Raw genomic sequence first — 22656 nt, forward strand, 5'->3', positions numbered from 1 at the left:
TCAATCAGCGCATGAACAAACACAAATCGTCCCTCGGGGTCTCTCCGGGCTTCCCTGACCTCCCACCTAACATCCTTATGAATTAACAGAGAAACTCCCCTTGAGTAGCTGGTGTGAAAAGAATGCATAAACCATTGCACCCACGGCTTCTGCACCCACCGAACTGTATCCCTGGTCAGGTGCGTCTCCACTAGAGCCAATATGTGAGGACGGCAATGTCTGACCTGTGAGAATACCTTAATTTTCTTGCGAGGGGTTTTTATGCCCCTCACATTCCAGATCATACAAATCAGCTCAGAACCCATTACCATCCATTCAAATATGGTGTATAATGGTGCCCGAGCCAGGTGCAGAGAGTCCACACAGATAGCAGAATTTGACGTCGGCCGCAGCCTCTATCTAAACAACGACAAACATAAAAAAAACTTTTAGAAAAGAAAAAGCAAAAGCAAAGCAGGAACCTAGTAACATAGGCGTACAGTCTTACGCCCCCAACAGAAATTGAACAAGGGGATACCATCACTGAGCACAGTGTCCGGTATAGCTGGTATCTGGGAACTCGCCGGGAGAGCTCCAATTAGAAATTTGGTTGAAAGGATCCGAAATAACAGTCGCCGCATTAGGACTCCCGCGCCGGGGATCCCCCAAAGGGATCGCAGCCATACAGTAGCCTCCACCGGATCCGTAAAAAATACAGAAGAACCCTCATGGACAACTCGGAGCCGGGCCGGATATATCATAGAATATACAATGTTCCTGTCTGAGTCGCTTCTTGACCTCGAAAAACTGCGCCCGCTGTTTCTGCAGCTCCACGGAGAAGTCCGGAAAGATGGAAATGACAACATTATTGAATTTAATAGGACTTTTCAGGCGCGCCAGGCGTAAGATGGTGTCTCTGTCCTTGCAGTTGAGCAGGCGTGCCAGGAATGGTCGAGGTGGGGCCCCCGGAGGTAGGGGTCTGGTAGGGATCCTGTGAGCTCTTTCAACGGCGAACATTGAGGAGAATTCGTCCCCTAAGGAGGTCTTAAGCCAATCCTCTAGAAACTGCTCAGGATGCTGACCTTCCAAGCGCTCAGGCAGTCCAACAATACGTACATTATTTCTGCGCATTCTGTTTTCTAAATCATCCGCCTTTTGCTTCCAGGCATTCATGGAGCCCGCCACCTTCGTTAATTTAGCCTCCATGGGTGTAATGGTGTCCTCCACCTTGGACACCCTCGTCTCCACTTCCGTAATGCGTCCCTTCATGGCCTGCATATCCTGACGGAGTCTCCCCACCTCCGTATAAACATCCTCAATTTTCTCTGTCAGGGATGTCCTGGTCAATGAGATAGCCTGCATCAACGGCGCAGACGCTTGTTTAAGGGTCAATTCTTCCTGATCCGTCTCCTCCTCTCCGCCAGACTGGCGATTTTTGCGCTGAACTTGAGAGGATGTGCTCCTACTGTGCCGCGCACTTTCAGCGGGGTCAAGTCTAGCAAATTCCTTTAATTTTTCCGCCGCTCCAGACCCCTTAAGTCGGCTCATGATTGTCTACAGTGCGGCTGATAAAACAAATTAAGGTGTGCAATCCAGGTATTGCCCACTACAGATGGGTATCACAGCGGGCTGGTAACAGTTAATTATGAATCAAACTGCAGAGGGACGTTTGATGGAGTAACAGGGCAGCAGCTAGGCACAGTCCAGATAATCTTTGTGGCCCGGGGAGGGAGGGGTGGAGGGGGTCCCGCAGAGGCAGCTGCAGTGAGGGAGGGTGCACAAAGCCTCCCTTAATGATGGCGCCAGCCGGTAGTGAGTGGATGGGCAGAGAGGGATACCGCGCAGGGGCCCGTTTCCCAGGGCACTCACCTCGCGCTCCCCCGGGTTATCAGATTACTTCTCTCCCCGGTGGCGGTGCAGCAGTGGGAAGCCGGCGCTGCAGCTCTCAGCAGTTGAGCTGCGCGCCCAAGATGGCCGCCGCCTCGTGGGGGAACCAGCCGCCTGCTCCTATCTCCCCCCGTCGCCCGCTCCCAGAAGCAGGCTCCCGACCTGCCACGGAGTGTCCAGGGGGTCCCAGCGTCCAAGGAGGATCCAGTCAGCAGCAAGTGGGTTATTAGGAAAGGGTCTAGAGACCAGGATTAGTCAGGATTATGCGGAGCTCTCCTCACCAGCGTCCTCTCACGGCATAGCCACGCCCTCAATTTCCTCATTTATGATTACCTACAGGCATATTTTTCTGCAACCAATTATTAGATTCAGTTTGTACACGATTGCGAACTAGAATATCTTTTATATTTTTAGTCCTCCGGTACGTAACAAGCGGGCCCCTGGACACTATATCCGCAATTTATTTTTCTCCCCTTACAAGGAGGCTAGATGGATTATTCGGACTCGTGCTCAAGGTCCATCGGGTTTCAATGATAACACCGACATGGCTGTATTTTAGTGATTTTTTTTATTTGTTTTTAAATAATCTGTCTTTTGCAATTTTTTTTGCTTTCCACTTGTTCATAATTAATGAGATGCTGTCACCTGATGTTTGGTGGGTGGGACAAGGGCAATGGTTGCTTTTAAATATGTTGTGAGCTTTGTCCTACATATGACCTGTTGAAGCGCAATGTAAGCGCGAAACGATCGTCGTCTGTACTTGCTCCATGGTTTTATCTGCCTGCTGTTGGTAATTTGATGCCACAATAAAGGACATTTTTTGCACGGGACGGACTGTGCCCATCCTCTTTCTTCTCTATGGATAGCCATATTAATTATGAAGAAAGGCTGCTACTTATTTCAGCAAGGATGACCATAAGACAACACCGCATTATGTTGAATTCTTCCGATTGATCTTTCTTTACGTTTCTTATCAATATATTATCAAAAGCCAAAATCATTACAAGGATTCAGAAGTTGGCACCCTAATCTTATAGGGAGACCACCAAGAAAACAAATTGATTCCAAAGCAACTTGCAAATTACTATATGGGCTTTATTGTCCATTAGTGACAAGTCATAATATTTTTAGTACTGCGTTAACACCAAAAAAAAGAAAAACAGGTTATTAGAAGTGATCTGCATTTGGGATGAAAGTCAGCAGTCACTCCACTTGACTGCAAACTTCTGAATACTCACATCACTGTCAGGATTTTACAATGGTGGCGACAATAGCTGGTGGCCATGTAACCGCAAGTAAGCGCTTTGCATACTTCAGGCCACATTCTGACTAGACGTGTGCGGCCTTGCTCAATACAAATGAATTGAGCAAGGCACCTCACGTCTAGTCAACACATGATTGCATGTATGCAAACATTTACGGTCACATGACTGCCTGCACTGAAGAATCCTGACAGCATGCGATGGGTGTGCTGTGAGGAGTCAGATGTCTGCAGTTACACACAGTGACGGCAGTCTATAATCCAAAAACCTGCACAACCTTTTTAACCCCTTTCTGACATCTGACGTACTATCCCGTCCATGGGACCCGGGCCCCTATGCCCATGGACGGAATAGTACGTCATAGCGATCAGCGGTGCTTGCGGGGTGAGCGCCGCTGATCGCAGCCGGGTGTCAGCTGATTATCACAGCTGACACCCGGCACTATGTGTCAGGGGCAGTTATGGACCGCCCCCAACACGTTAACCCCTGACACACTGCGATCAAACACGATCGCAGTGTACCAGGGGTTTAGGGAAGCATCGGCAGGGAGGGGGCTCCCTCCGTGCTTCCCTGAGACCCCCCCGCAGCAGCGCGATGTGCAGCTCTGCTGCGGGGGCCTCCTTCCCTGCAGGTCCCCGGATCCAATATGGCGGCAGGGACCTTTGGGGGCCTGCAGGGAGCCGGCTTCCTCACTGCCTGGAAAGTGCAGGCATGTGGAAGCCTGTGCAGCGCCTGTGTCAGATCGCTGATCTGTCACAGCGATCTGTGATGTGTCAGATCAGTGATCTCACACATAACAGTGAAAAAAAAAAAAAAAAAAAAAAAGTAAAAATGTTAAAAAATTACTAAATAATTTAAAAAAAAATTCCCTAATAAATTCATTTTTTGGAAATAAAAAAAAAAAAACACAATAAAAGTACACATTTAGTATCGCTGCGTCCGTAACAACCCGTCCTATAAAACTGTCCCATTAGTTAACCCCTTTAGCGAACCCCTTAAAAAATAAAAATAAACAAAGCAAAAAATAATGCTTCATTATCATACCGCCGAACAAAAAGTGCAATAACGCGCGATCAAAAAGACGGATATAAATAACCATGGTACCGCTGAAAACATCATCTTGTCCCGCAAAAAATGAGCCGCCATACAGCATCACCGGCGAAAAAATAAAAAAGTTATAGCTCGCAGAATAAAGCGATGCAAAAATAAATTTTTTATATAAAATTGTTTTCATTGCATAAAAGCACCAAAACATAAAAATGACATAAATGAGGTATCGCTGTAATCGTACTGACCGAATAAAACCGCCTTATCAATTTTACGACACACAGAACGGTGTAAACGCACCCCCCAAAAGAAATTCATGAAATGATGGTTTTTGTTCATTCTGCATCCCAAAAACCGGAATAAAAAGCGATCAAAAAATGTCACGTGCCCGAAAATGGTATCAATAAAAAAGTCAACTCGTCCCGCAAAAAATAAGACCTCACATGACTCGGTGGGTCAAAATATGGAAAAGTTATAGCTCTCAAAATGTGGTGATTCAAAAACTATTTTTACAATAAAAAGCGTATTTGCGTATGACAGCTGCCAAACATAAAAACCGCCATATATAGTAAATCAAACCCCCCTTTATCACCCCCTTAGTTAGGGAAAAATAATAAAATTAAAAAAAATTTATTTCCATTTTCCTATTAGGGTTGGAGTTGAATTGGGGGGCTTCCACTGTGTGGGCACATCAGGTGCTCTCCAAACACAACATGGCATCTGATCTCAATTCCAGCCAATTCTGCGTTGAAAAAAGTCAAATGGTGCTCCTTCCCTTCCAAGCTCTGCCATGCGCTCAAACAGTGTTTTACCCCCACATAAGGGGTATCAGCCTACTCAGGACAAATTAGACAATAACTTTTGGGGTCCAATTTCTCCTGTTACCCTGGGGAAAATAAATTGGGGACTAAAAGATCTTGTTTGTGGAAAAAAAATATGATTTTTTATATTCACGCCCGGGCGTTATAAACTTCTGTGAAGCCCTTAGGGGGTCTAGTTTCCAAAATGGGGGGTTTCCACTGTTTAGGTACATCAGGGGCTATCCAAAGGCAACATGACACCCGCAGACCATTCCATCAAAGTCTGCATTCCAAAACGTCAATACTTCCCTTCCGAGCCCCGACGTGTGCCCATACAGTAGTTTTATCCCACATATGGGGTATCAGCGTACTCCGTACAAATTGCACAATAACTTTTGGGGTCCTGTCAAATAAAAGTTGAGGGTGAAAAGAACATTTTTGTGGAAAAAATATGATTTTTTTTTAATTGTACGGCTGTACGTTATAAACTTCTGTGAAGCCCTTGGGGGTTCAAAGTTCTCACCACACATCTAGATAAGTTCCTTGTGGGGGTCTAGTTTCCACTGTTTAGGTACATCAGAGGCTCTCCAAACGTCACATGGTGTCCGATCTGAATTCCAGCCAATTTTGCATTGAAAAAGTCAAACGGCGCTCCTTCCCTTCTGAGCTCTGCCATGCACCGAAACAGTGGTTCCCCCCCACATATAAGGTATCAGCGTACTCAGGACAAATTGTACAATAACTTTTGCAGTCCAATTTCTCCTGTTACCCTTGGTAAAATAAAAAAAAATTGGACCTGAAGTAATTTTTTTGTGAAAAAAAAGTTAAAATGTTCATTTTTTTTTTAAACATTCAAAAAATGTCCTGTAAAGCACCTGAAGGGTTAATAAACTTCTTGAATGTGGTTTTGAGCACCTTGAGGGGTACAGTTTTTAGAATGGTGTCACTTTTGGGTATTTTCTATCATATAGACCCCTCAAAGTGACTTCAGATGTGATGTGGTCCGTAAAAATAAAATGCTGTTGCAAAAATGAGAAATCACTGGTCAACTTTTAACCCTTATAACTTCCTAACAAAAAAAAATTTGGTTCCAAAATTGTGCTGATGTAAAGTAAACATATGTGAAATGTTACTTTAGTTTTTTGTGTGCCATATCTCTGTGATTTAAGGGCATAAAAATTCAAAGTCGGAAAATTGCAAAATTTTGAACATTTTCGCCAAATTTGTGTTTTTTTCACAAATAAACGCAAGTTATATGAATGAAATTTTACCACTAACATGAAGTACAATATGTCACGAGAAAAAAACGTCAGAATCAGTGGGATCCATGAAAGCGTTAGAGTTATTACCTCAAAGGGACAGTGGTCAGAATTGTAAAAATTGGCCCGGTCATTAACATGCAAACCACCCTTGGGGGTTAAGGGGTTAAAGATAGATAACTAAAGCGCTTAACTAGAGCCTCAATTATTGGTAGAGAGACATTGATCCATAACGTGGTTATTATAAAGAAATCAGACAACCTGTGTTTTACGGCCTATTAGAGAAAAGCTGGGCTACTAGTGGGGCATAAAGGCTTTTTAGTAGGAGTTGCAAAGTAATATCTTAAAAAGGGGTTTCCACAGAAGGAAAAAAAAAATGTTTGAAGCCACTCAGAATAAAGTACAAATGTAAAAGGTTACAACTGCCTCATCAATCCCTGCGCCGCTCCCAATACGACATAGCCCGGTCACCTGCCAGTCTTCCTGCTGCAGCAACTATCTCCCGATGCTTCAACTAAATCATTGATCGCGGTCTGAATGGTTTTAAACCTAGTATTTGCCCGATCAAGACCAGTGTTTTGTTGTATGCTAATCTTGATGAAGAGTGAGCTGAAGTAAGTGAAGCCAAATTCATTAGGCGTGCTTCCCAAGGGGTTGTCTCAAGTTGTTTTTAGGAGCACTGCTCCCTTGCCCTCTGCTTTGCAGAGGGTGGTGCGCTCCTGAAGGTTGACAGTTCATGACTGGTCCAAAATCAATGGTTTTCCTAGGCAGCTAGCAAAGGCACATTTGTCTCTGCAGTATGGGAGGAAAAATAATAGACAGTCTGGTCAAATTCAGTCATCAGAGCGGCACAAGCAGGCTCTAAAGCCTATAAAGCCTAGCGTCTGCTAGCACCACAAACTCCTTATCCAAGTATCCTGCAACTCAGACCACAGGGTGACCAGTAACCTACGCAACAACCTCCACACTAGAAAATTAGAAGTCTCTCCATAATTGAGAATAGAGAAGATTTTTAATTAGTTGCAAAGTTGCTGTTTTTACCATACTTTACATACCATCTTAACACAAAAACTTGACATCATTTTTTTCGCATCTTTCAGCTGTTACCGTATTTTTCAGACTGGAAGACGCACAGGACCATAAGACGCACCACAAATTTTCAGAAGGAAAATAGGGAAATCAGGAGCACAGGTGGAGCGTGGTCACAGGGAGTTTTCAGTGGTCCAGCAATGATATGGACTCCCATCCCAAGTGGTACAGCAGGTTCTGCGATCCTTGGGGTGCGGGGGCTCTGCCGTCATTTTGCGAAAGCCTGGAGCCCCCACACATCCACTGTTGCGATGCGGTGGCCTCCGGGAAAATGGCCACTGGAGGCGGCACATGCGCAGATTGAGATCTCGGCACAGAGATCTCGTCTGAGATCTTGGTGCCGAGATCGCAATTTGCGCATGCGCCGCTTCCAGCAGCCATTTTCCCGGAGGACACCCATCACAGCAATGGAAGTGCGGGGGTTCCAGGCTTTCGCAAAATGTCAGAGGAGCCCGGCACCACCAAATACTGCCACACCAGCCTGGGAAGGGAATGTGATCATCGTCCTGCAGTGTCAGACCGCCTCCACACTACTTGTAAGTATATTTTGACTAAGACGGAGCCCCCATTTTCCCAAAACATATAGTCCGAAAAATACGTTTTTTGCCACTGTGACAAGTGTTCTTAAGTTGGGACTAGGGTACATTTGTCAATTTTTTTTTAAATGAGTAAAACAGGATTTTTGGGTTGCTTACCGTAAAATCTGTTTCTCGGAGCCTTCATTGGGGGACACAGAGACCTTGGGTGTATGCTGCTGCCACTAGGAGGCTGACACTATGCACAAAAAAAGGTTAGCTCCTCCTCCGCAGTGTACACCCCACCGACCGGCAGAGAATTCCTCAGTTTGTGAGAAAGCAGTAGGAGAAGTAACAGAATAGGTTGACAACATAAACAACTCAACTGTAACCATTCAACCAAAGTAAGAACAGGAGCTGTAAAACATGGGAGGGTGCTGTGTCCCCCAATGAAGGCTCCGAGAAACAGATTTTACGGTAAGCAACCCAAAAATCCTGTTTTCTCGTTCGCCTTATTGGGGGACACAGAGACCTTGGGACGTCCCAAAGCAGTCCCTGGGGTGGGAAACAAACTTCCATCAGGCCAGCGGACTCACCACCGCGGCCTGCAGAATCCGTCTACCTAGGCTGGCGTCCGCCGAAGCGTAGGTGTGGACTCTGTAGAATTTCACAAACGTGTGAACCGATGACCATGTTGCAGCTTTGCAAAGCTGCAGTGCGGAAGCTCTGTGGCGCACCGCCCAGGAGGCACCCACTGCTCGAGTAGAGTGGACCCTGATACCCGGAGGGGCTCCGCGACGCTTAACACGGTAGGCCTCCAGGATAGCCGATCTGATCCAGCGAGCAATGGTGGCTTTTGACGCCGCGTGACCTTTCCGCGCTCCATCAGGGATAATGAAAAGAGACTCTGTCTTTCGCAAGGAAGTCGTCCTAGACAGATAGACTCTTACCGCCCTAACCAGGTCCAGCTTGTTCAAGGACCGCTCTCGGGGATGAGTTGGATTCGGACAAAAGGACGGTAGCACGATATCCTCGTTGAGGTGAAACGAGGACACCACCTTCGGAAGGAACGAGGGCGAAGGCCGCAGAACTACCTTATCCTGGTGGAGAACCAGAAAGGGAGAGCGGCACGAAAGAGCTGCCAATTCCGACACGCGCCGGACGGAGGTGATGGCCACCAGAAAGGCTACCTTCCAAGAAAGGAGAGAAAGGGAAATATCCCTGAGGGGTTCAAAGGGCGGACCTTGCAGAACCTCAAGAACCAGATTAAGATCCCATGGATCCACGGGCGCCCGGTACGGCGGGACCGTGTGAGCCACGCCCTGAAGAAAGGTCTTAACCTGAGGACGGGAAGCCAACGTTTTCTGAAACAGAATGGACAGCGCCGAAACTTGACCCTTCAGGGAACTGAGGGCAAGCCCCGCATCCAATCCTGCCTGAAGAAACGCTAGGACTGAAGGGAGCGAAAAGGACATGGGCGCGACGTCATTGGTCTCACACCAAGTGAAATAGGCCTTCCAAGTACAGTAGTAAATCTTAGAAGATGATGGCTTTCTGGCTCGGATCATGGTCTGAATTACGTGGTCGGAAAATCCTGCTCGTCTCAGAACCTCGGTCTCAACAGCCACGCCGTTAAATTGAGCGGCCGAGAATTGGGGAGGCAAATCGGACCCTGAGACAGCAGATCTGTTCTGTCTGGAAGCTTCCAGGGGGCGTCCGCGAGAAGGTTGACAATGTCCGCGAACCAAGACCTTCTGGGCCAATGAGAATGACCGGAAGTCCTTCTGCCTTGATCTTCTTCAACAGCTTGGGAAGAAGAGGCAGAGGAGGGAACAGGTAGGGAAGTTCGAACTGGGACCAAGGAACGGCCAGGGCGTCGGCGCCCACTGCCAGAGGGTCCCGAGACCTGGACATGAATTGTGGGACTTTCCTGTTGAGGCGAGACGCCATGAGGTCTACATCCGGGGTTACCCACCGAAGGCAGAGCAGATGAAACACTTCCGGATGTAGGGACCATTCTCCCGCCGCGAGACCCTCGCGGCTGAGAAAATCGGCGGCCCAGTTGTCTACGCCGGGAATGTGAACCGCGGAAATTGTCGGAACGGAAATCTCCGCCCAACAAAGAATCTTGGACACCTCCGCCAGGGCTGAGACACTCCGTGTTCCCCCTTGGCGGTTGACATATGCCACCGCTGTGGCGTTGTCTGTCTGAATCCGTACCGGCAGTCCCTTGAGGAGCCTTTCCCAGTGGACCAGAGCAAGATGGATCGCTCGAATCTCCAGAACGTTGATCGGCAGCGCTGATTCCCGATCCGACCATCGACCCTGAACAGTGTGGTTGCGGAACACAGCACCCCAACCGAGGAGACTGGCATCTGTGGTTACTATCTGCCAGTGAATGGGAAGGAAGGATCGACCCAATAGAATGAGAGGTGACGACAACCACCAGTTGAGAGACCGCTTGATCCGGTAAGAAAGATGGACAGGGCGATCCAGGGACTGAGGCGACCTGTTCCACTTCGACAGAATGGCCTGCTGGAGAGGCCTGGTGTGAAATTGGGCAAAGGGAACTGCCTCTATCGCCGCCACCATCTTTCCCAGGACCCTCATGGCTGTACGGATGGATGGGAATCGCGAGGTCTGCAGCGATCGTACTTCCTGCTGCAGAGAGAGAATCTTTTCTTGTGGGAGAAAGACCCTTGACCGACGAGTGTCGAACAGAAGACCTAGAAAGACCAGGTGTTGGGTAGGAACCAGACAGGACTTTTTCCTGTTGACGATCCACCCGAAATTGGAAAGAGTGTCCAGGACGATTGACAAACTTTGGTGAGCCTGATGGAATGAGGGAGCCTTGATCAGAATATCGTCTAGATACGGGAAAAGAACGAGGCCTCTGACTCTCAACAAAGCCATCAACGCAGCCATGTTCTTCGTGAAGACTCTGGGAGCGGTGGCAAGACCGAAGGGCAGTGCGACAAACTGGTAGTGGTGCTGTAGAATCTCAAAGCGCAGGAACTTCTGATGTCCGGAGAAAATTGGAACATGTAAATAGGCATCTTGGATGTCTATTGAGCACATGAATTCCTGCTCCTCCATGGAGGCGATGACCGAGCGAAGCGACTCCATGCGGAAGTGGCGAAGGCGGACCCTCTTGTTGAGCAGCTTGAGATCCAAGATGGGTCGAACTGCGCCGTCTTTTTTCGGCACTTCAAACAGGTTCGAGTAGAACCCTGTGAAGCGCTCCGATTCGGGAACGGGCACAATCACCCCGGAACTGAGGAGAGCGGCGATAGCCGTAGAGAACCCCGGCATCCAGGCTGGATCCTTTGGAGGCCGGGATTCGAAGAAACGATCCCGTGGGAGAGAGACGAACTCTATCTTGTATCCTGAGGATATGACCTCCCTGACCCAGGCGTCCTCCACGGCGGCCAGCCAAACGTCCCTGAAGGAAAGAAGTCGACCTCCCAATTGGAAAGGCCCCTCGCATGCCCGATGATAGTCATGCTGAAGTAGACCGTCCAGATCTAGATCTGGACGGTCTGCCCTGGGAGGAGTGGGGTCGCCAGGAAGGAGTGGGTCTGAAGGAAACTTTCTCTCCTGGCGAGCCTGCGGTCTCTGTTGGCTGGAGGAGTTGTCCGCCGTATTGAAACGGCGGAAAGTCCGAAAGGGTCGAAACTGACGCCTTAGTGGGGGTCTGCGAGGCTTGGACTGAGGGAGGAGTGAACTCGTGCCTCCGGTGGCGTCCTTAATAATCTGGTCCAATTGGGACCCAAAGAGGCGCACCCCCTGAAAAGGTAGGTTAGTGAGGGACTTTTTTAGAAGACAAGTCCGCTTGCCATGCCTTTAGCCAAATTGTACGTCGAATTGCAACAACGTTGCTTGACGCCAGAACTGCACAGGATGCAGCATCCAAGGAAGCGGAGAGAAGATAGTCCCCAGCATGGGAGATCTGATTGGCGAGATCGGCCAAATGCTCCGGTTGCGCCTTATCTAAGATACCCTGCCGAAGGTCGTCTGCCCACGTGGCTATGGCCTTTGCTGCCCAGGATGAAGCAAAGATTGGACACACCGCCGCTGAAGCCGCTTCAAAGGCAGACTTCGCCAGGGATTCTAAAATCCTGTCATTAGAATCCTTTAGGGACGCCACGCCTGAAAGCGGGAGAACCGTGTTATTGGATAGCCTGGACACGGGCGGATCGACCAAGGGAGAGGCCGACCAGTTGTCCGTGAGCTCCTTAGCAAATGGGTAGAGTATGCCGAGACGTTTTCCTCTTTGAAAGCGTCTGGTCGGATCCTCTCTTTCCTTGGTAAAAATTTTCCCAAACTCGGAATGGAAAGGAAAAACCCTGGAGGGAGTTTCTGCCCGTCTGAACGAAGCCTCCTGATCTGAGGATTTCGCAGGGGAGTCAGCAATATCGAAGGTATGATGGATCGCAGCAATGAGGTCCTGCACTGTGACCTTCATGCTTGCATCCTGGTCTGAATCCAGCTCTAAAATCCCCTCAGATGACCTGTCCGAAAGCGCTTCCCCTGACTCGGGAGAGGAGGCCCGAGAGGGAGGCTGGTGAGAAGGGCTATGCGGTGAGATGGGACTAGGAGAGGATTCCGGCTGGGAATCTTGCCTGGGTCTTTTGCGACTACCACTGGCTGATTCAGATGGAACAATTTGGGACCTGCTTGGCCCTGCTGAAGAGTCCAGGGGCAACTTATCAAGAACGGCTACCAGGGACTGAGACACCCTGGTGAGGTCTGCCACTGATTGAGATAGCGAGGAGGCCCAGCCAGGCATGGGGGGCTCACTCTCACCTGGGGCCGCAGATGGCTCCTGGACGGCGTCAGGCTGAATTGGATTGCTACAATCCAGGCAGAGGGGAGTGGACTGGCCTGAGGGAAGTTTGCGATTGCACGAAGAACATGCAAAGTACTTGACTAAAGTGCAGGGGGGGGGCGGTAGAGCGGGTACGATCAGACTTAGAGTTAGACAGTGAAAAGCTGAGGTAATGCCGGAAGGTTGGGGGACAGAGGGCAGAGAAGGGTCAGTCTGCAGTGCAGAGCTACTCACGGTCCGGTGTCCCCAGAAGCGATGCTCTGCGACCTGTCAGTGGATGCAGGTCAGAGCGAAATCCGGCCGACAGACCTCCTGAAAAAAACCAGGAGAAGATGCTATCCAGTGAGGAGCTGGTGCCCGGCTAACAGGCTGGGAAAATGGCGCCTTCCTGAGAAAAAGCGCGCGTTCAGGAGAGGAGGGAGGGCAGAGCACCACGCAGGGTTAACAATTCACCGCCCTCTAGCCAACAGGCTGGGCAGGTGAAGGACAGGCGGTGGGAGGGCCTGGGAAGAGCGGGAGAGAAGCCCGCTTAGAAGAAAGGGGCGGGGGGCGTGGCCGCGACGCAGCGGTAGGCCCGAACTGAAGCCGGGGCCTAAATTAGTTGCGGCGGCCGCCTGTCAGCAGGGGGTCGGCGCGGAGGTCCGAAAAAGTGGGACGCCGCAGTCGCAAGCCGCTCCCAATGGGAAAAAACCCTGTGCTCCCTGTCCCCAGAAAGGGGGGAGGGAAGGGGGGGATGCCCAGCAACATTGAGCTGCCTATAGCCTTGTGGCGACTGCGAGCGACCGCAGCGCCTACAACCGGGGTTCCCCTGTGACCATTGAAGAGGCGACCGTCGGGAATGGGCAGCCAGGTAAATAAATAAAAAAAAAAAAAAAAAAAAATACCCATCCACGATCCGTTACCTGTCTGAAGAAGTCTTGCGTCTCATCCAACCGACAGGCTCTGGTAGGCGAGTGGGAGGGAGACTGGCGACAAGGACCCCTGGAGTCGCTGGCACGTCTTGGTGTCGGCGTCCGTCTGGCTGGTCCTGCCACGGAGAACTGCAAGGATACGGGGTGGCAGTACACGCCGTACTTGCAGACTCCATGTGGGAGTACAGATGTGACTTTTCACTCTGTATCCCTCCGTAGAACCTGAAAAGGAACGACGCACGACGAGGTAGATAAGGGTCTAAGAAAAGACCCGTGTCCACCTCCTACTGACACTAAGCTAAACTGAGGAATTCTCTGCCGGTCGGTGGGGTGTACACTGCGGAGGAGGAGCTAACCTTTTTTTGTGCATAGTGTCAGCCTCATACACCCAAGGTCTCTGTGTCCCCCAATAAGGCGAACGAGAAATTATGATATGATAAAGTATTTAAAAAGTTCACAGAGCAGGCTGGGACTGGTAAAAAAAAAAAAACAAAAACACCAAAGTCGCATACCCACAAGGAAAAGTGGTTGACGTAATGCAGATAAAGGTTTTGGAACACAGCAATACAAGGAGTAAAAAAAATAGCTTGTGTCCAAAAGGGCCATCATTATGGGGTTAAGGTATTCTGGACTCACACATCGGTGAAACATGGACTGAGTTCAGATCAGAATCAAAAGCATTTTGCTCAGCTGGGGAGACCCGGGAGATGGGGCTGGATCTTCCATATGCCAATAAAGTACAGATGAGTCAGCCCTTATCCTAGTGTATGTGGAACAGGGAAATAAGATTGTATGCTGTAATGAACTGGGACATATGAGCACATTCACATTTTGCAAAACAGTACAGAATATTTTGGATCTACATAAATAATGGTAGATAAAAGGAAGAAAAAAAAAAGCACTGACCCTGTTAACAACAAATCCCTTTGTCTTGGTGCTTCTGCCAAGTTCACACCACCATCAACGGGCCATGTCTGTAATGAATGGAGAACAGTCAGTAAGAAGCAACTGATAAATGTAGCGTTTTAAACGGAATCAGTCAGCAGGTTTTTGGCATGTAATCTGAATCATGGTGTAGGAGGCAGAAATTCTGATTCTAGTGATGTGTCACTTACCAGGCTGTGTGTTGCCATTTGAATAAAATCATTGTTCTATCAGCTGGAGATAAACACTGCAGTACTAGGTGTCTTGTGCCTCCCGGTCAACTTGTTCTTTGTAAGCCCAACCTCACCACAAATTAGCAGCTTTCTGTGTACACTGTGTAATGACAAAGTTGCCAGTGGTGTGGGCAAGGTTATACAGAGCTCATCATTGCAAGCTCTGCTAGATCGGCAGAGAAAACAGTGATTGTATCGCAATGACAGCAAGCAGACCTGCAAGTGACATCGCTGGAACCATAGTCCCTGCATCATGCTGCTCTCAGATTACATAGCAAAAACCTGGTGACTGATTACCTTTAAAGGGTGCCTAAATGCGGTACCACACAAGGTAGCCTACTAAACACCTGACAGCTAGGGTCCAGAAATAACACTGTGTCCATAAACAAGAAGAACTATATCCTAAGTAACAGAAAAAAATTGTTTCTCTTTGTTCACCACCATTGTAGCATTTCAGCTTTAAGGGGAGAATTGTCTTTTAGTAATCAAAATAATTTTTATTCTAGTATTTATAGTATATTTTGGTATGGAACTGAAACTTTACGACATTAGGTGATTAAAAGGAAGCAGTATTACTGTAAGAAGCCATTCTTCTGTTAATAGTTTGTAGGATTGAATTTGTTTACTTGCACTCCTTTATATATGTACACAGAGCTGCTATTTTCTGTCTTTGGGGCAAATAGTGAAAAAGGTTATAGATTTGTTTCCCATTCAAATTCTACTTGCTTTCCCTATGGGGCATCCCCAATTCAGCTATTGGTAGATTTTCATTAGGTATGTTATGCAGATGCATATTCCCAGATACACCGTGGACAGCCGAGGAGAGTAAGCTGTCCCCACAAGAACACAGCCACTATGGCTCCTATTAGTCAAGGACTTACATTACTGCAATGCCCAAACAGAGATGAAACGTAGACATAGTGTAAAACCCCCTATAGTCATTGATCCCTAAGCGATATCGCTAGCAATATCGCTAAAACGTCACCGGTTTTGTGACGTTATAGCGATATTGCTAGCAATATCGCTATGTGTGATACTTACCAACGACCGGCTCCCCCGCTGTCCATCGCTGATCGGGCGGCTCCATTTCTCGTCGTCAGCTTCCTGCTGGGCTTCCTGCTGTGACGACGAGCGACGCGTGGAGGCGGGCGGGAGGACGTCAGGATCGCTGTGTGTGAAAGGTGAGTATCGTGTGCTGCGTCGCTGCTGCATCGCTGTGAGGTCTTTCTGTGTGAAAGCTCACTAGCGATCATTTAGCGATGCACCAGCGATCCTGACCGGGTCGGATCGCTCGTCGGATCGCTGGTGCATCGCTAAATGTAAAATGGCAATGGAAATACTCCAGCTATCTTTTTCTACGATCCTATTAACCAAACAGCACAATATTTTTAAATATGAGAGCAGAGCGGCTCCCACACTATGCTGTCCTCATAGTCCGGTGTTCTGATGACATATCTGCTGTAAGTGAAATAAGTGTTTTCAGCTATGCTCCAATCTCTCAAAATGCACAGCAAAAAGACTTGGGAACAAAGTACAAGAGTCTATATGGTTTACCCTTCCCCCACATACAATCATGCCAAACCCATGCAGAGCTCTCCTTACCATGCTGGAGTACTGGGTGTTCTGCTTTCTGCCTGCACTGATTATTCTTTCCCACAGCTTCAGCGGAATAGACGAGATATGGTAAGAACACGTGATTGCCGAGCAGTGTAAGGAAACCAGGTAAGGGCACTGAATTACTGGCCAGCCAGGTGACTGAAGATCAATGGCCACAAGCTCTTCTTCGGCAAGGACCAGAAGGGCACATGGGTCATCGTAGTCTAGATACAAAATCATGTTCATAATTGTAAACACAAATGTATTACACAAGCTTATCAAAATAATAGTGCTGACCATTCATAAAGAAGTGCAACTCTTGTCTATAGGCTATGCGCTTCTTAGTAACACTAACTTAAAGGGGTTGTCCAGTACTTGGACAACCCCTTCTTAATCCGTAAGTCTGCCCCCTGAAAACTAATAACACTCATACTTACCACTGGTGCTGGCATCGACGTAACGGTGTCGGCACCATCTTTCCAAGGGCTTGTCTGACTTGGATGTATCACATGACACCTGTGGCCTCACTCACCACTGCTGATCTCCCACTTCCTCAGAATGTGTGTGATACATCTTAAGGCAGGGAGAATGTAGCCAGCGCTGATTAGCCGCAGGGATTGTGTGATGTAACATCATCATGGGAGCCATGGGAGAGCCAGTGCTGACTCCGCTGGACCGACACCAGCACCGGAGGAGAGTTTTAAGTGTTATTATACTGGGGGCAAACATACAGATTGAGAAGGGGTGTCCGTGTAGTGGACAACCCCTTTAAAAAGGGAATACGTCATTATATTTACGCTGGCCGAATCACAAGCATGAATCAGACACTGGCTTTATGATTACAGCCAGGAAACCCTGATGCATTTCAGAGTACACATATTTAGACACTTTTCAATGCATCTCAAATGACTAGCCTAAGGTTGGATCCTCACTGGCGACTTCTCCCTGCCCTACTCCAGTTGTCTGCTAGGTTTCTCTGTATGTGTGAATATAGAGGAAGATCTGTCAGTCAAACGTATTGGGGCATGGAGAAGACAACAGGGCACCTGTTTTGGACTAGTTACCAGAGCCAGAGTCCCCAGCTGGCGTTTCAAGGTATATGTACTTAAGCACTGCAGCTCTTCAGAGCAAAGCATATGTGGCACAGCTAGTGTCTGATACAGGCCCATGGCTCGGGCAGCATAAATCCGATAACCGGTTCATTTTAAGTGATAGTTGACAGAAAAAAGCAGCACTGTCCTCTAATCTTTTCTACATGGACCACTGGTCAGGGCTTAAAATTGCTGATGTGCACAGGTAAACCAATTATTGAGCACACAGACAGCACATGGAACCAAAATACACCAGTCTGGACTTAGCCATGCAGATTTTGCTGAGAAATTGCTTCACATTTCAACTTATGCATGGAAAAGGGTGAAATCCACACTAAGAATTCACAGGCTGTCTCCGCAAATACATTTTTTTTTCTAGACGTTTTCCTCTTTTAAAAAAGTGGACCCCCTCCTCCCTGGGCCAGTGCCAACATCTGCATTTTGGCTGCTGCAATGGCATCACTGCTGCAGCCAGTAACTGAGCTTGGCAGCTCATGCCATCAACAACAGCTGAGCAACTGATCATAGCGATTGGCTGCAGCAGTGAAGAGCAGTTTTTTAAAAGTGGAAAAAAATTAGAAACATGAGGTTATAAAAACCCCAACTAAGGCCGGTTTCACATTAGCGCTTTTTCAGCGCGCGCACGGCCGGGGGTAGCTCCGCCCCCGAGCCGGCTCTCTGCCCGGCGTGCCCGCCCCTTGCTTGTAGCGCCGCCTACTAGCGGACAGCGGCGCCTGCGATCGGCGCACCCTATCTTTAGCATAGGGTGCGCAGATCGTGCGCAGGCTGTGCGCTAGTTGCGCTTTGACCTGCGCTGCGCACTTTTGACGGTGCGCCGTGCGCGCCAAAATCCGAAAAGTTTGATTTTGGCGCGCACGGCGCACCGTCAAAAGTGCGCAGCACAGGTCAAAGCGCAACTAGCGCACGGCCTGCGCACGATCTGCGCACCCTATGCTAAAGATAGGGTGCGCCGATCGCAGGCGCCGCTGTCCGCTAGTAGGCGGCGCTACAAGCAAGGGGCGGGCACGCCGGGCAGAGAGCGGGCTCGGGGGCGGAGCTACCCCCGGCCGTGCGCGCGCTGAAAAAGCGCTAATGTGAAACCGGCCTTAAGGATTTTAATTTTCTCTACATGTTTTCATATATTCCTGCCCACTCCTCCCCCCAAATCCCAATACCATCTTTTACTTACCAGATGATGGATCAGAGTTGCAGATTACCAAATGATCAATTATCCTAGAAGTGAAGTCAAATGCTATTTGTTGGCTAGCATTGACTACAGAGATGCTGTGCCTGTCGCCGTAACTTGCCATTGGCATGCCACCTTGGAACACAATATACGGTGACCTGAAAAAACCAAGCAGCCATTAACAAGACTGGAATACCAGAGCCAAGCAACACTGACAAGAATTTCAGTTTCACAAATGAAACATGCCTTACCCTCTGCGTGATGTCATCCACGTTATTTTACAGATTGCTTTACAGCGGAAAGGACCTAGGAAAAGAACAGGAATTGGTGCCAATAGCCATTCTTGCTGCCCATTCTAATCTTATGGGTTTTTTAGACCGACTTACCATATGGCACTTTATTCTCCATAGGAGACTGTTGTATAGGTTCACTGCTTGCTTCCCACTGACTGTATCCACCATCATTGTGACAGCTTATAATTTGCTGTGTGTCTCGGCACCAGAAAATATTTTCCAGTTGCTAAGATAAAAGTAAAAAATTTGAAGAGTCCAAAGGAACTGAATGTAAGCTGTTATGATACACTAGGACCATATAATGTACACATTAAGCATATTGATACCTGGGTGCCAAGAAATTGCTGCACGCAGCGTCCAGTTCTTATATCCCAAACCATCATAAGTCCACGACTGTAGCCAATCAGGATTTGGTCTGGGTTCTTTGGATGCTCCTGCAAAGCTTCCACAGACTCAAAAGGGCGTCTGTTAGTATACTCATTTGGGAGTCTGTGGATAAATGAGAAATAGGACGAGAACAATCTTCAAAGGTCTAAACCAGCAATTCAAGCTGAACAGTGTTGCTTACCCATGTAAGGCGATATCATGCCCAACTGTTTTCTCCTCCAGTACTTGCAAGGATGGTAGTGTAAGGGTGAAAACACTGCCCCCTTCTGTGCCCAAATACAGCCTTTCTCCAGACGAGTGTGCAAGGAGCACCTTAATTTGGGTTACACTAGGAGGTGCCCTGTTAACATAGGAACAACAATATCCACATCAAGTTTAGATAGCAGTACCAAAAACATTGCACATGCAAGAACATGGATGCAACTAGCAACAATGTCATCATTGTTCAATATTGCAGGATTTTCACATTATACATAAAAATAAACATATGGCAGGTTTACGAACTAACATCCACTACAACTGGATAAAACCCCTCGAAGAATTCATTTTAGGGAAACAGTCAGATTTCTTGATATGTCTGTTTAAGTAACTATTGGTATACCGCATAAAATAATTACAGAGTTGGTGGAGGGCCTCTTCTTCATTCACCTTCCCCTGGACCTCCTAAATTCCCCAGGAGACTGGGAAAGAGAGAAGTCAGCCAGGTTGTTCCTATACATCTGCACAGTAGATAAATCTCTCATAGCAAGATCCTGCAAAGAAACCGTCCACCCATCATGTCTAAATCTAGATAGGTAAATGAAGGCTGTCTGCTCACTGGAACACAACTGTCTCCCTCAACAACAACATTGACAAATTTGGGCAGACCTGGGATGTCTATGACTCCATAACCAACTTTCTAGAAGCCTGCTGGGAGTCACAACCATGAAACCTCTCTCCTTGATCCCCTTTCTCCTAATTTTCCACTTGGTTTTTTTTTAACTCTTGTCTTGCGGCATACACCCCACCTTCTTTACCTTTTCACTAAATTTATTTGTACCTGTATTTGCAAGTTCAAATACAAAATACAGGTTAAATGTCAAGCGTTCTGAGTTTGTGCTTTTGTAAAATTTCAATAAAAATTTGTCAAAAGAAAAAAATTGATGAAACTTTTTTTCGGTTAAAACTCTTCTGTGGTGTTCCTCAGTTACTCACCATATAAATAAGCAATGTCATAGAATGGTAGAGTTGGAAGAGACCTCCATGGTCATGTCCAACCCCCTGCTCAAAGCAGGATTCACTAAATCATCCCAGCCACGTGTCTGTCCAGCCTATTGTCACGGTTCCCTCTCGCCACTGTACCTACCAGACATCTAAACTATACCCATGTCCATTATGTGCTAGACTCACTCCTCTATGCATTTTGTCACTTATGTGATTGTACTGTATAGTTTGTAGAACAGGACAGGCTGGTTTTTAATGCCAGTCTAAACTTGCCCATGGCTGGCAAACATACCAGCCAGGAGCACTAGAGAAAGTATGAGAGAGGTCAAGCTACATATCTGCTAAAGTAGACACTCTACTATATTTTTTACTCCTCTTACTAATGTTTGAATACCTTAACAACTCCATGCGACAATTCCCCTAGTTATTCTGACAGTCAATGCTGACAGTGTCACTTTGTAAGGACATTCCCTTTTGGCAAGAAGATTGGAATCTCTACTATTCATGATGGCATCCCCTGTCCAGAATCTTTCTCTACATGCTGACTGCTAACGGACCTATAATTTGGCCTGCTAATCATTAGTTAATATGACTGGTCTAAACTCTTTGAAACCTCTCCTTTTAAATTCATTGGAATTCTCATTCTCCAATGTGTAAAAATGCACATTTCTTGTAAAAATAAGCAAATTTGCCATTTACTTCCTATGAAAAATCCCCTTTGTTCTCAAGAATGGAGGAATTTTTAATTTTATAGTTTGTCATTACCTAGTTACCAACCACCTGTACAGTCTGTCAGTGGTGGCAAGGAGCACAGCGCTTACAAGTTGTTTGCTACAGAGCTTGCAAACACGACTACTAGACAGATCACTGGATCCAGCCAGCTTCGGTGCATCTGCACTTATCCGATGCTACAGAGGTAACACTGCCTTTGCTTGCATCACCGGAGAGCGCACACTTTGGGCCAGCAGCTCAACCGGGGTGCTGGTCAGGACTGCAATTCATCAGGTGCACAAGCAGGAAGATGGGATGCGGGAGAATGACAAACCCAATAAAACTGTCTAGACTGAAAGGGGTGTTCCCCAAAGAATAGTTTATGGCACAAATAGGCATACCTAATGGTAAACAGCAGCTCACTTTCACAGGAGTTACAGAAATATAGCACAGCTCACCGTAACCCTGTCCACCTCTGGTTGCACAAATAGATAGGCATTTCCACCCCAGCCATGAATTTCTGAAATCGGAACACTCCTTTAACCATCAGTGATCAAGCCCCATGTTTCAAATCGGACGTGTCACTTTATTTGGTAATAATTCTGGAATGCACCTACATTTCCAAGTGTTTAATAAACTACTGGAAATTTTAGAAAGATTATGAAAATTTTCCAATTTTTAAAATCTTATCTTTTTTACGGTATAAAACACAAACATAACAGCCAAACTTTGTAATATATTTTAAAAACTAATTTTTTTTTTTCTTTTACTTTGTTAGGGTGTTTGAAGGGTGAAAAGTTTAATCAACTCCCCCCCACCCCCTTTCAAGGAAATTTACTAACCTTATTTTTTTTTTTTTTTTTTAATCAGGGACTTAATCAGTTTTGATTTATCTGAGGCGCCTATATATTAAAAAAACCTTCCAAAAGTTATACTATTTTGAAAACCCACACTCTTCAACGTATTCAAACCTGCAATCAGAAAGTTTGTACTAATTCCCGTGAAGCATCTAAAGGATTAACAAAGTAGACTGAATTGGAATGAAAAATTAAATTTTTCACACTAAAATTTTAACAGGCCAACATAGCTGGCAAGTAAGAGGAACAGCTTATTGCAGGCTGCCATTGAGGATAAAGAGTGAGCCCCCTCCCTCCATTAAAACATCATGATCGGTGTTGACATTAATCGAGGTCAATGATGGAGTGTCAGTTATGACATACAACTGATACCTGCTAAATTTTCACCCATCGGAGAGCGCTATTCTCATTTCTTAAGTCAGTAAAAATGCATACTGTCATTAAAGAAGCACTCCCATCAAGGTCTGTATCCTCTTAAAATATAAGTTACATTATATAGCACTGTGTACTTACAATTGCTCATTTTGCCCTTCTACCCAGTTCCCAATTAATTCTTCTGTTTTCCATTAGGTCTATGACATCATGTGATTAAAAACTG

General features: G+C 47.1%; 1 protein-coding gene across 2 annotated transcripts in view; it reads right to left on the reverse strand.

Annotated features, from left to right (window-relative positions):
- LLGL2 (LLGL scribble cell polarity complex component 2) overlaps positions 1-22656 on the reverse strand; it is a 168102-nt gene that overhangs the window by 54217 nt on the left and 91229 nt on the right. For both annotated transcript variants that reach the window (XM_073587996.1, XM_073587995.1), the window contains 7 exons: positions 19469-19627; positions 19227-19389; positions 18994-19126; positions 18859-18913; positions 18611-18765; positions 16337-16554; positions 14484-14551 (listed from right to left, as the gene is read on the reverse strand). In XM_073587996.1, the coding sequence (XP_073444097.1) occupies positions 14484-14551; positions 16337-16554; positions 18611-18765; positions 18859-18913; positions 18994-19126; positions 19227-19389; positions 19469-19627 (951 nt within the window). The remainder of the gene's footprint in view (positions 1-14483; positions 14552-16336; positions 16555-18610; positions 18766-18858; positions 18914-18993; positions 19127-19226; positions 19390-19468; positions 19628-22656) is intronic.

The sequence above is a fragment of the Dendrobates tinctorius genome, unplaced genomic scaffold (genome assembly GCF_039654945.1).
Source record: "Dendrobates tinctorius isolate UK_male_01 unplaced genomic scaffold, ASM3965494v1 ptg000103l, whole genome shotgun sequence".
NCBI classification, from domain to species: Eukaryota; Metazoa; Chordata; class Amphibia; order Anura; family Dendrobatidae; genus Dendrobates; species Dendrobates tinctorius.